Here is a 14354-nt window from a genome sequence, read left to right on the forward strand (position 1 = left end):
TACCAATTATATAATATAATTATTAATAATAATAATAATTTATGAATAATTAATAAATTAGGGGAAGCAGCTGTATATGAGTAGTGTGTAGCTAGATAAGATACAGTGAAAGTCAACATGAAATTATTCTATTCACTAATAATAATTCTTCCAAAATATGGAGTATTTTTGAGTGAAACAGAACATTCAAGACAATGTTGATATGAAGTATTTTAACTATTAAAAATACTGTACTGTAATTGAGGCATTTTGGAAAAATTGCACAATTGAGAAAGACAAAAGCATATTTGAAAAAGCATATTAGATAAAATAAATAGAATAAAATATAACTATTAGATGAAAAACTTAAGATTCAAAATATTGTATATATATATATATACATATATATATGTAACTAAAAGTAAAAATGGAATAAAAAATATAAATATAAAAACTAATCAAAATGACAAAAGCAAGTAACACATTTTTTAAATATAAACTTAACCGATAAACTATAAAAATATATTAAAAAAGCGAATTCAAAACATTAATAAATACAATATTATAGAATATAAATGATACTAAAATAACACTGATGCCAGGGGGAATAAACAGGATATTTTATCAGTGGGAATCTGACTGGATGCAAAACATTTTTTTTTATGAAAAAAACTATACAATTCCTACTGACTTTATATTAAAGTCTGAACAAAACTTTATCTACATTATAAGCTACTAACAAAAAGAATCAGATTATATAATTTATGCAAGAAGTGTTTAAAATAATAAGGATCTGACCAAAGCATTAAACTGACACAGGTACATTTACAAGAAACATTAATAAATCCAAATAAGTAGTACATTTATGTAACTAAACAAACTCATAGTATTTAATAAATATACATTAATTTGACATAAAATAAACGTGATGTAGAAAAACAGCTGTTGTGTTTTGACATGCTCCATCACAACTAGTTTCTAATCCGATTTGAAAGGTCGAAGTTTAAACACACCTTCAGATTCTCGAAGTGTGTGAGCGTCTTGCAGTGTGTGTGTCGAGCCGAAGACTCGAAGTGATAGAACTGATCGCAGAGTCGACAGAGAAACCCAGCGACAGGCACCACAAAACTAGACCCTAGGAGACAAAACGTTAAATATAACGCCAAATATTAAACATGTCGTCATCGTGTTTGTATCTCATGGCTAATTATTACCCACCATACACTGTGTCGGAGTCAAACTTCTCATCTTCAGTCAGGTCTTCTAGAGTGACCTCCATCTGCGCAGACAGACCCTCCTGGAAGACACACACACATTTATTCATAGAGTATTTGTGACACTGGACCACAAAATCAGTCACAAAGGTCAATGTTTTGAAATTGAGATTTATACACTGAATAAATACGCTTTTCATTAATGTTATGTTATAACAGGTCCTGAATTTCGGCACGGGATTGCGGGTGTTACACATTTTTCTCATTCCTGCAGGTTCTGCGCTTATAATGCAGGAAATTCCCTCAAACGTTTATGCACTAGCGTGTAGGTTCAGTGTGTGAAGGAACACACAGATTATCAGAACAAATCAGTCTTTCTAGAGGTGTAACGATACCCTTATGTCACGCTTCTATACATATCACGACCCGATACTATTGCAATACCCCTAGACATTTGGTAAAATGTTAACAGAAAATTAACTGTTGATTAAAATGCTAAATTTGGTTTTACATTGTGTGTGTAAATGAATCGGCTTTTGGACTTGGTGCTGGAAACCCAATGCACAGGACAATGGAGACACCTGATTAACAATACTCATGATTCTGACGCTGAAAATACTGAATTATTCTTAAATGAATAATGCACTCTTTTACTGACTAGATATATTTAAAATAATCTAGGCCACTTTTTACTGGTAACAAAACATTTGTGACCCTGGACCACAAAACCAGTCACATGGGTAAATTTTTTGAAATTGAGATTTATGCATCATATGGAATCTGATTAAATAAGCTTTCCATTAATGTTTGGTTTGTTATGATAGGTCAATATTTGGCCGATATGCAACTATTTGTAAATCTGGAATCTGAGGGTGCAAAAAAATCTTAACATTGAGAAAATCGTCTTTAAAGTTGTGCATTTATGTTCGCGATTTTGCTGCATTCACTCACAAGAATAATTTTTTTATATATTTACAGTAGGAAATTTACAAAATATCTTCATGGAACAAGATCTTAACTTAATATCCTAATGATTTTTGGCATAAAAGAAAAATCGATAATTTTGACCCATACAATGTATGGATGGCTATTGCCACAAATATACCCGTGCGACTTATGACCAGGGTCACAATATAGTATATACACAATACAGATCTTTAACACAGCTGGTTAATTAGGCAATGATATCGGGGAGGAAATCCAAACGTTCACGTCAAACATGGCTTTTCAGTTTAACCTAGTTAACCTAGATGTGTTACAAGTGTTCGTGGCGAGTAAATTAGTGTAAATTAAAAGTAAATTAGTTATACGTTTAACTTGATGTGCATTTCTCCCTGTAGGCACTAGGGATGCACCGATATGACAATTTTGGCCGAGGCGGATAATAAATTATTCAAATGTTCAGATAGTCTCCTTAATGTTTTTTTCAATATTCATAATTATTACTGTGGCAAGCTTTATGCTCATTCATTTTGTTATTTTATTTCTCTGTAATGTAGAACAAGGTTAGCAATGTCACATGCAATATTCTTTCCCAACTCTGAAACTCAAACCATTTTGTGATGTCATATTATGCCTTGATGTTGTTTTTGTGCTATACAGATGTCACTTTATGAATCTGCTCAATGCATTTTAAAGAGAATCTATTGTGCCCTTTTTTTAAAGTCTTCTTGTTTTCAGCCTCCACTAGAAAAGGTTTTCCTGCTTGAATGTTGATTATTTTATATTCTCCATTGTTGCGGCTCCTCTCTTCCCAGTCTGTCAGTAACGCTCTGTTTACTTCCTGTCTCTATGAAGCCCCTCCTTCTGAAAAGCACACTGTGCTCTGATTGGTCGGCTGGAGCAGTGTGTTGTGATTGGTCGAGCGCTTCGAGTGTGTTTAGGAAATGTCCCGCCCCTTTCCATAACTGCCAGTTTAACACACTACTAACTAACTCAATTAGGCCCCACCCCTTTATTCTGCGTATGAATTATTATAATGAGGAATATTGTGACTTAAATGAACCAGTCGACTAGTAAAACCTTAGGTTCGGGAAGCTCTAGAAACCAAATACATAAAGAACTGATAATAAGAATGTAAATGTGTACCTCGAAATCGCTTTGGATAAAAGCGTCTGCCGAATGCATGAATGTAAATAAAGAATGTTTACCTTCCCGTTTTCCTCTTCCTCCCTGTCGTCGTCACTGCACTCGCCGTCCTCTTCACCCAATAGCATGGCAGAGTTCAGGTGATCCACGCCGTCTTTCCCAGACTCCTTCCACAGCTGCAGCAACACACCAAAACAACATCATTCTCACTGAGATTACACAAGTGCGACAGGTTCAACAGAGTTAAGGTGTTGATCTGCCGCAGTGCTTCTCAAAAAGAGAAAAAACAGCCGTTGCAACGACGTTCAAGCGCGTGTATAGCGGCCAGCGCTCTGCCTTAATAAAGCGGCATCGAACTGCAATTACACTTAATCGTTCTTCTTCAGATCATTGACTTGTAACCGTTCATAAGTCGACAGCATTCCTGAGTATTTTCTCCTTAAAACTGCAGGAAACCAAAGACAGTCTCAAAAACACGGTTTGAAATCGCTGGTGTTTCTGACGTCACAAACTACCTTGTAACCAATCAGATCAACGTGTGATCGTCACCGAGTGGATCTCTGAGTGAGTGAGTGAGTGGAGGCGGGGCTCATTTGCATATTCATAGAACCACGCATACTAAATGAAGCAAGGGTGTCGAGTTACATTCAAGATATTTTAAGGCATTTGCACGTTTAAATATGTCATTTTGGTGATCAAAGATGAGTTACGGGATACAATTATTGACTAAAGTGGAACTTAAAAATAAAAACACAAAGCCAATTCTTCCCCTTTTAATTAACATGAATGGGAATTTCTTGTATATACGAGATGTCGAATTGGTCACAAGTCATTTCTTTTTTCAAAATTAAAATAATGGTCACGTTTAAAGAGGAACAAATCTCCCCACTTTACATGAGCTTTACAAGAGTAAAAGCTCAGGTTTGCTTCACCATAATCACCAGTTAAATTCAATTTCACCTTTCAAGCTCAGATTAAAACTTATCTTTTTAGAATAGAATTTTATGTTTGATCTGTATGTCTGTCTTTTTGCATAACTTTGTATTTTACTGATTTATTTTTATGTTGTACGGTGTCCTTGAGTGCCTTGAAAGGCACCTATAAATAAAAGGTTTGGTTATTATTATTATTATTATTATATTGCAGGAGACAAAAACAAGCATCATTAGTGGGATTTCTGAATATTACCAGCTCGACGTGTTGCTTATGCTCCTTGGACTGCATGTGTTCCACGAACTCTCTGGACGTCCTGAAGTGCAGCTTACAGACGGTGCAGCTGGTGCTGGGCGAGTGACTGCAGCGCTGCACACACACACACACACACACACACACGGTTAAACCAGGAGTTCTTAAGCATGCAAACAGAAGCGGTCACTACCAATCTTATATGCAATGACAATTGCATGCAGGGTTATTATTGTTAGGAAAAAATTAAATTATTAAAAACATTTCTGTGTATTGAAATGAAGCTGAAGTAAATCAAAATATACAATTTATTTGAAAAACTTTAACTAAATGAAACTTAGAAACCCTGCCTTGGCAATAAACTGAAATAAGTTGAAGTTGAAGCACTAAAATGATTACCTGAAAAAAAAAAAAAATATATATATATATATATACATATCAAAACAGCAATATTAATAAAAAACATAATATGACAAAGCCACATAACGAAATGGCTAAAAATGTACGTGAAACTAAAAATATAAAAATTATTTGAAAATTAGAAACGTTGCCATGTCAATAAACTAAAATAAGTTTAAGTAGAAGCACTAAAATTATTCACTGGAAATAAATAAAAACTAAAACTGAAATAAAAAAATTTAACCTAAATAGAAATATTTTCAAAAAAATCTAATAAAATGACAAAAATACACAAAGAAATGACAACAAATTAAACTGAACTAAAAGTAAAATGAAAACTAAAAATAGGAAAATAAATAAATAAATCTTAATCTTAAACTAAACAAAAATTAGAAATGTTGTCTTGGCAATAAACTGAAAAAAGCGGAAGCACTAAAATTATTAACTGGAAATAAAAAAAACTAAACTGAAAAAAAAAATATTAAGCCTACATATACATATATATATATATATATATATATATATATATATATATATATATATATATATAAACTAATCCACATAATAAAAGCAACAAAAATTAAACTAAAGTGAACTAAAAATATAATAAAACTACTAAAAATTAAACTAAAGTGAACAAAATAAAATAAAAAACATTTAAATAAAAAAATATGAATAAAACTAAACCTGCTAAAATAAGGCTGATTGAGGGCATGAAGTCTGTGTGGGATTAGTTCACCTTGTGCTCCCTGGTCCTGCGATGCTCCATGACGTTGCTGGTGAAGTGAGTCTGGCAGGTGGAGCACCATCTCTGCAGGCCGGGTCTCTTCTCACTGGAACAGGCAATGTGAAGCATGTGTGAAAATCAATGACGAATTTGTTCTCTAAGATACAGATACCTAGAGCTTGGACAATATATCGATGCATCGCAAATCGATTCTGAGCTTAGTTTTAACAGCAGATGGCGCTCTAGGCTAGTTTTCAACAGCAGATGGCGCTCTAGGCTAGTTTTCAACAGCAGATGGCGCTCTAGGCTAGTTTTTAACAGCAGATGGCGCTCTAGGCTAGTTTTTAACAGCAGATGGCACTCTAGGCTAGTTTTTAACAGCAGATGGCGCTCTAGGCTAGTTTCTAACAGCAGATGGCACTCTAGGTTAGTTTTTAACAGCAGATGGCACTCTAGGCTAGTTTTCAACAGCAGATGGCGCTCTAGGCTAGTTTCTAACAGCAGATGGCACTCTAGGCTAGTTTTTAACAGCAGATGGCGCTCTAGGCTAGTTTCTAACAGCAGATGGCGCTCTAGGCTAGTTTTTAACAGCAGATGGCGCTCTAGGCTAGTTTTCAACAGCAGATGGCGCTCTAGGCTAGTTTTTAACAGCAGATGGCGCTCTAGGCTAGTTTTTAACAGCAGATGGCACTCTAGGCTAGTTTTTAACAGCAGATGGCGCTCTAGGCTAGTTTCTAACAGCAGATGGCACTCTAGGTTAGTTTTTAACAGCAGATGGCACTCTAGGCTAGTTTTCAACAGCAGATGACGCTCTAGGCTAGTTTCTAACAGCAGATGGCGCTCTAGGCTAGTTTTTAACAGCAGATGGCGCTCTAGGCTAGTTTTTAACAGCAAATGGCGCTCTAGGCTAGTTTTTAACAGCAGATAGCGCTCTAGGCTAGTTTTTAACAGCAGATAGCGCTCTAGGCTAGTTTTTAACAGCAGATGGCGCTCTAGGCTAGTTTTTAACAGCAGATGGCGCTCTAGGCTAGTTTTTAACAGCAGATAGCGCTCTAGGCTAGTTTTTAACAGCAAATGGCGCTCTAGGCTAGTTTTTAACAGCAGATAGCGCTCTAGGCTAGTTTTTAACAGCAGATGGCGCTCTAGGCTAGTTTTTAACAGCAGATGGCGCTCTAGGCTAGTTTTTAACAGCAGATGGCGCTCTAGGCTAGTTTTTAACAGCAGATGGCGCTCTAGGCTAGCTTTTAACAGCAGATGGCGATCTAGGCTAGCTTTTAACAGCAGATGGCGATCTAGGCTAGCTTTTAACAGCAGACTCCAAACTTTTCGAACTTTATGAATGATTATTTTATAGAAGGTTCAAGTGGTGTGTGTAAGGCATTGGAAGCCAGCAGATTACGTCTGTTTCTAGAGCACGCAGTACAATCTGCTGTTAAATACTAAACTCAGAATCATTTCTCGATTCACGATTATCGATATATTGTCCGAGACCTACAGACACCACATGATGTTGTAGTTAAGCGTAAATGAAATTCTCACCCGTCTTTGCGCGCTCCTTGCAGGGACTCCTGGACTCGCGGAAGCAGCGTGACGAGACACGCGTTACTCATGTGCTGGATCTCCATCATCTTCTGCTGGTGCGTGAGTCCGTTCATATGGCTCTGGAAATTCTGCATACACAAGATTTCAACTATGGACCATCACTCTGCTTAGTAATAATCAAGGATGCACTGCTATGAAAATTTTGGCCGATACTGATAACTGATATTTCTTTATATTTGAAAGCCGATAACCGATATATTGGCCGATAAATCTAAATTCAAGTTTTATATCATTTTTGAGAGCCTGATTACAAAAACAAAAGTCTCATAATTAAAATCCATGTCCCAAGCACACAATTCTAATGATGTTCTCAACTAATATGACAGACTTGCACTGCACATGTTGAACTGAACTATAAAAATCGGACAAATTATCTTATCGGGCCGATAACGATAACATTAAATATAAACATATATCGGCCGATAACGATAGTTTGCCCCTAGTAATAATAATTTTCTTACTTGATGTTTCTGTCTTGTTTCCCAGCACGATATCTAAACATTCTTAAATCAAGATGCATTTACTGGAAAAGCAAAATGACGGCTAAATGACGAACTTTGCAAAGCTTTTTCAGCTCAAACAGCAACATTACACACTTAAGAAAGATGAACATGGAAAGCAACATCATAGGTCCTGTTTAAGGCAATTTACTTAAAGGGATAGTTCACCCATAAATGTAAACTTTCAGTAATTACTCTCCCTCATGCTGTTCAACCCTGTAAGACCTTCGTTCATCTTCGCAACACGAATTAAGATATTTTTGATTAAATCTGAGAGCTGGGTCACTCCTCCATAGGCTTCTAAGGGATTGAAACTTGTTCCCTGAAAAGCTATTAAAGACATCGTTAAAATAGTCCAAGTGACTACAGTGGCTCAATCTTAAGTTTATCAAACGACGAGAATACTTTTTGTGTGCAAAAAAACGACTTTATTTCAACTATTAATTTCCTTCTCCGTGGGCCTGGAGTCAGTTCACTAGTGTAACAGCGCAGCGCTTCTGTGTTGTACGTCACACGCATCACCAGCGTTGGCCAATAGTGAGCCTACGTGTGACGTAGCTCTACTAGGGGTCGACCGATTATCGGCGCCTATATTGAGCATTTTTATGGTTATCGGTATCGGTCATTTTCAAAACCGATTTGCCGATAAAATAATTTAATTTTCAAATGCGCTATATTTGGCTCTGACGCAGCCACCTCGGTCGAACTCACCACTCTGTAGACTAGACCAATGCAAGGTCCCGCACATCTGATTTGTTGGGAGTCACAAGTCCGGCCAATCAATGCGGAAAGCTGAAGGCACTGAAAGTTTAGCACTCACACCAACAGCACTGGCTGACTGGAACTGCTGCACTGATCACGCATCAGTGTTGTCTTGTCTCTCAAAGTTAAGGCAGCAGCAGACTTTGCTGAAGTAGCAATAAATTACTACACTGAAGTTGCAAAACACCTCAATATAATAGGGTCCTGTGATGTCCGCGATGCAGAAAACACGGACCGAATCGCAGAATCCATTCATAAAAACGGAATTTACTGTATAAAGCGGAATGTCACGGAATTTGTCAACTTCTTGACTTCTAAAAAAACTGAGAAAAGTTATCGTCATATCATAAACGCACAGAAACTCAGAGATCTCCACGGCAATAAAAGCAATCAAAATAAAAGTTTGTTTTTTAATAGGGCCCTAAACATGTAATTTTTGTTAAACTGTAAATAAATTGAATAAGTTTTATGATTTAAATTAATTAGAAATGCTTTTTGATTACTAAAATTTAATTTAACCATTAAAATAGAGTCTTTAACAGCATTTTACAGAATGCTGCTGGGTGCTCCCTGCACATTTGTTTTAGTTATTATTATTATTATTAATAATATTAATAATAATGTTATTATTAACAGTTCTCAGATTTAAAGATATGTATAAAATAATTTAAATAAAGTATTTGTCAAAACTCTTTGTTATTCTTAATTTTGACATTAACTTACATTTTTACACCAGACATAGGCTATACATCGGTTTTAAAATATCGGTTATCGGTCTACTTGATCTGTAATAATCGGTATCGGCCCTGAAAATCACATATCGGTCGACCCCTAAGCTCTACGCAATCACACTACGCTAACTGACTCGAGGCCCATAGAGAAGGAAATTAATAGTTGAAATAAAGTCGTTATTTTTGTTTGTTTTTGCGCACAAAAAGTATTCTCGTCGTTTGATAAACTTCAGATTGAGCCACTGTAGTCACTTGGACTATTTTAACGATGTCTTTAATAACTTTTCGAGGCCGGCAAGTTCAATCCCTGAAGAAGCCTAGTTATCCAGCTCTCAGACTTCATCAAAAATATCTTAATTCGTGTTCAGAGGATGAACGAAGGTCTTACGGGGTTGAACAACATGTGGGAGAGTAATTACTGACAGAATTTACATTTTTGGGTGAACTATCCCTTTAACATCAAAACTAGAGAAAATAATTTCAACTCTTCTCATATGTTGTTCTGATTTTTTTTATATTGTCATGAATGCTTCTTCGTTCTACATACTTGCTGGTTATGGCAAGTGATGTTGCAAATGTAGCAGAAGAACTTGTTGGAGGTTTCCGGCTCTTCGTCATTTTCCTCCTCGTGAACGCTAGTCTCTTTAACCTCATCGTGAGCGCTAGCCTCCTTGACCTCCTCGACCTCTGGCACTGAATCGGAGACGATCGCATCATCTGGATCATGACTGTTCTGCTGTTCCACTCCTTTATCTGGAGCTTCTGTATGTTCGACCTGCTGAGAAATATCAAACAAAAAGACAATATTAGGGATGCACCGATATGACAATTTTAGCCGATACCGATAATTCTTTATATTTAAAAGCTTATAACCGATTTATTGGCCGATATATTAATTTTTATAAAATTTTTGAGAGCCTGATTACAATAACAAGTTTCACCATTAAAATCCATGTCCCAAACACACAATTGTAATGTTCTCTTTATAACTTTATATAGCCTACATGACAGACTTTTGTTGCAATTAAATGTATTTTCCTTTTTTGAAGTGATTCCAATCATATTTCAAGCAATTTAAAATCATCATGTTGAACAGTGCGCATCTGAAGTGTCTCACCTGAAGGAAAAAATACATTATTTATCAGCTTTAATACACCGGCCAAATTGTCTTATCTGACGAATACCATAAAAAATATAGCTGCAAGCAACGATACGGGGCCAAGCCCATGAAGCAGCAGCAAAAGCAGTACAGGTGAAAATGAACTCAAAATGAAGAGAAGTTCAGATGAGAATGAACACAGAATGAACAAAACATACTTATTTCTAATCCAAGAGAAAAGAAAGAAAGATTAGTACAACAACGCTTGAATAATAAAGAAATCGAAACGACACAATATTCCACACAATTTTTCTAAAGTCATCCAACGCGGGACTCGAACCCACTATCTCTGGATTAGATGCCTGTCACTTATCTAGTTGCGCCACTGGGAAGACATGCACTCACCAAGACCTATGTTTCCGAACTTCCTACGGTGGTTTCGTCTTGATCAGTCTACGGTTTCAAAGATATTGGCAAATGTTTTTTAAGTGCTAATTTACAAGAGTGCGCTAACCATAAGGCAAAACCTAGCATGTTTGGTATCGTTAGACTCTGCAAGGATTCAGGAATGTAAGGAGATGACTCCCATGAAAATAAGTTGACCAAATCCAAAGTTAAAGCATGTAAATATTTTTTTCACCACTAGGTGGTGCTGGTCCGAAACTACTCAGACTCTTTCAGAGCATCGTGTCGATGACCCATACCAAGTTTTGAAATGATATGTTCATGCATTCATTAAATACAGCATTTTAGTAAAAAATTCAAAATGGCCAACGCCCAAAATGGACGATATGGGAAAATTGGATATCAATTGACTCTGCATTATGCCCCAAATCTAACAAGACTACTAATATGATTTTTGGACAAACTGTTCAACATTTACATTTACATTTATTCATATAGCTGACGCTTTTATCCAAAGCGACTTACAATTGGTATATATGTCAGAGATCGCACGCCTCTGGAGCAACTAGGCGTTAAGTGTCTTGCTCAGGGACACACAGTGGATTCGAACCCGGGTCTCTCACACCAAAGGCATGTGTCTTATCCACTGCGCCACCACCACCCCTAGTGGTGGTTCAAAAGTTAAACACAGCATGTAGCCTCAGGTCATGCTTGTGAAGACATGTACCAAGTTTGGTCTGAATACGATAAAGCGTTGTGGAGATGCCTTACGTCTGTTTTTGCAAGCGCTGCGTAAAATTAGTTTGGACGAGTTCGAAAAAGTAGGTTTATAAAATATTCAAAATGACAGAAAGATTTAAATGACGGAAAATGACGCAATATGATGCAATCGAATCATCTTGAATTTTGTTTCAAGCCCTTTATGGTTCAAAAGTTATCAGCATAAACATGAGTGAAACTTTGGACAGTTGGTGGCGCTAGAGGGATTGAGTTAGAGACTCCAAATTTGCTATGGTGATTGTTCAGACTGTCCGCTATCGGTGTGCCAAATTTCATAACTTTCCCACAACCGGTTCTATGGGCTGCCATAGACTTGCATACGGAAGAAGAAACGGAAGAAGAACGCTAACGATTTCAAGAGTTGCCTACACACTTTCAGTGCTTGGCCCCTAATAAACATACTGTATATCGTCCGATACTGATATGGTGGCCGATATATCATGCATCCCTTATTTTTATATTATCTGATGAAAATATGAGTGCTTCTTTTCTAGATAAGACTACACACATCTGCTTCATCACTGAATGAATCGGCCATTTTTAACAAATTGATTGAATGAATGATTCAATGACTCACTCATTACGACAAAGACTTGTCACAACCACTGGTGGTTTTAGTGTAATTTTATTTGATATTTTATCACAATTATTTGTGATAACACAATGAAACATGCCAAATTGTGGGAACATAATTTCCATCACAAAGTAATTATGAACAGATGCAAAAATGGCAGAACCAGGGAAATATTAATAAATGACTTTGTTGTAGTCAATTCATGCTTTTTCCTGTAAGCTTTGTTTTTCTATGCATTTTTTGGCATAGTAAAATAAAACCTGTAGCTGTAGTTGCTTTTTTGCCAAATAATTTAGTTTTAACATTAAAAATATATATATATATTTTCCTCATATTTTGATGGTTTAATTGAGCTTGTACTCATTCAAAACAAATATCCCCAAATATTATATAATAATTTCCATTATTTCATACTTCAATATTTTAGTCAAAAGTTTATATTTTACATTAATATCATTGCATTTATTTATGCATTTGTTACCTCAGAATAAATGCATTCATGTCCACTTTTGTGCCACTTCTGCAGTTCAAAGATGGATTTGTTGATACTGATTCCATTTTATTGGTAACAGCCTTATAGTATCTTAATTATTCAAATTAAATTTGATTAAATGTAGATACATTTAATTTAAGATTAGAAAACAGTGGCCTTATGAAGGTAAAATAAAATAAAAACAATATTTAAAATGAGTAACTAACTATTAGGAACCGTAATAGTGACGCTAACCCTAACTTACCACTAAAAAGCCTTTAGTATGGCACTGATTTGGGTTGGGAATCGGAAATCGATTCCTTTTTGAGGTCAGGAATTGGATACTTGTTATAAAATTAATATTTCGATTCCTTTGTGTGCATTTTAATTTTACTTTAAACCAACGACACGTGCACTGTTTTCTGTGCTGCAGGCGTGTGTAACTATAGTGTGCAACTCTTAAAGTGACAGCACTAATATTCCTCTCTATAATAACACTAATCAAACAAAAGACAAAGAGAAAAATCACTCGCTTTTCTTGACTGAATAACTTTAACTATATTTGTAATGTATATTTTATTTGTAAAGTGAAGTGTTATTTTACACTTGATCAGTTTGTGTACCTGAATCTTAAAACACTGTTTATTTCAAACATATCTTTGGTTCAGATGTATTTATTTGTTGTGATTGCTCATTTTTGTACTTATTCTTTTTTTTTATTACTGAGTGCTTACTTGTCTTTAATAATGCTTGAAATTATATTAGTCAGGCTAGTTGTTTTTCTAGGATATTTTTAAACCACAGGCAAACGTTTCTTGTGTTAATGTTCTTTAGCCTGTTGATTTTTGTTTATGGTATTCAGCTACAATTAAATGTTTGCAATAAGACTTAAAATAAATGTGAATGATATCCAAGTTTTTTTTTTTTTTTTACCTTTTTGGAATTGACAAGTAGAATCGGAATTGTTAAAATACAAACGATACCCAACCCTAGTGCTGATTTCGTTCATATAGACACACATTTCCATATTCTCTCTATGGAAAGAGCATCCCGGATCACACAGAGATGATGTACCAACCTTGGCCACTCGACTCTGTTCATCGGCTTCAGCGGCGACCGGCCCGTCCACACTGCCTCCCTCCTGCAGTGTGCAGTCTGAAACACATCACACACACGTTCATATCATTCACAGGAGGAGGATTTCACACACACTGAAAACACATAATCAGAAGTTCATCCGTCTAGAAAAGTTTTTCCACTTCAAAAACACAACATTGTTTCTGGAGACAAGAGAAAATGCTGCGTAACCCGACAACCGTAGCAATAAGCAAACAATCAGAAAATGTAGTTAAATACACGGTTCAAAAGGAGTGTTAATAAAACTGTAATAGAATCTCAATAATACAAAAATAACACTGGTCACGCCTGGTTAGGACATTCTGTTAGATAATTCAACAGAATTATCAAATAACACTTTTTTTTTTACTGAAGAATAGGTTCAGTTGTAACCTTCCCCCATTATAATGGCATTTTCACAAATTTAGAAAGAAATTATTTAGTAATTGACACCAGGCCATAGATGAGATACATGTTGATTGATATAATGAGTGCTTCTTTTCTAGATATGACAACACACATCTGCTTCGTTACTGAACGAATCGATTGAGTGAATGATTCAATAACTCATTCACAAAGACACTGACTTACATAATTTCTGAATGAATTTTAACAAATCGCTTGAATGAATGATTCAATGACTCACAATGACAGACTTGACACCACCTACTGGTGATTTTAGTATCAGTAAATAAAAAGAAATAAAGGTAAAAAAAAATAA

General features: G+C 35.7%; 1 protein-coding gene across 3 annotated transcripts in view; it reads right to left on the reverse strand.

The window, feature by feature from the left end:
• Window positions 1–14354, reverse strand: part of ciz1a (cdkn1a interacting zinc finger protein 1a) — a 38606-nt gene that overhangs the window by 5358 nt on the left and 18894 nt on the right. For all 3 annotated transcript variants that reach the window (XR_013200995.1, XR_013200996.1, XM_077222490.1), the window contains exons 8-15: window positions 13596–13672; window positions 9735–9965; window positions 7132–7262; window positions 5605–5698; window positions 4470–4583; window positions 3344–3457; window positions 1198–1276; window positions 993–1114 (exon numbers count right to left, since the gene is read on the reverse strand). Coding sequence is in view for 1 of the 3 variants with exons in the window: in XM_077222490.1 (XP_077078605.1) it covers window positions 993–1114; window positions 1198–1276; window positions 3344–3457; window positions 4470–4583; window positions 5605–5698; window positions 7132–7262; window positions 9735–9965; window positions 13596–13672 (962 nt within the window). In the remaining 2 variants the exon portion in view is untranslated. The remainder of the gene's footprint in view (window positions 1–992; window positions 1115–1197; window positions 1277–3343; window positions 3458–4469; window positions 4584–5604; window positions 5699–7131; window positions 7263–9734; window positions 9966–13595; window positions 13673–14354) is intronic.

This window comes from Siphateles boraxobius, unplaced genomic scaffold (assembly GCF_051911475.1).
Source record: "Siphateles boraxobius isolate OS27281-9 unplaced genomic scaffold, OSU_SipBor_1 120, whole genome shotgun sequence".
NCBI classification, from domain to species: Eukaryota; Metazoa; Chordata; class Actinopteri; order Cypriniformes; family Leuciscidae; genus Siphateles; species Siphateles boraxobius.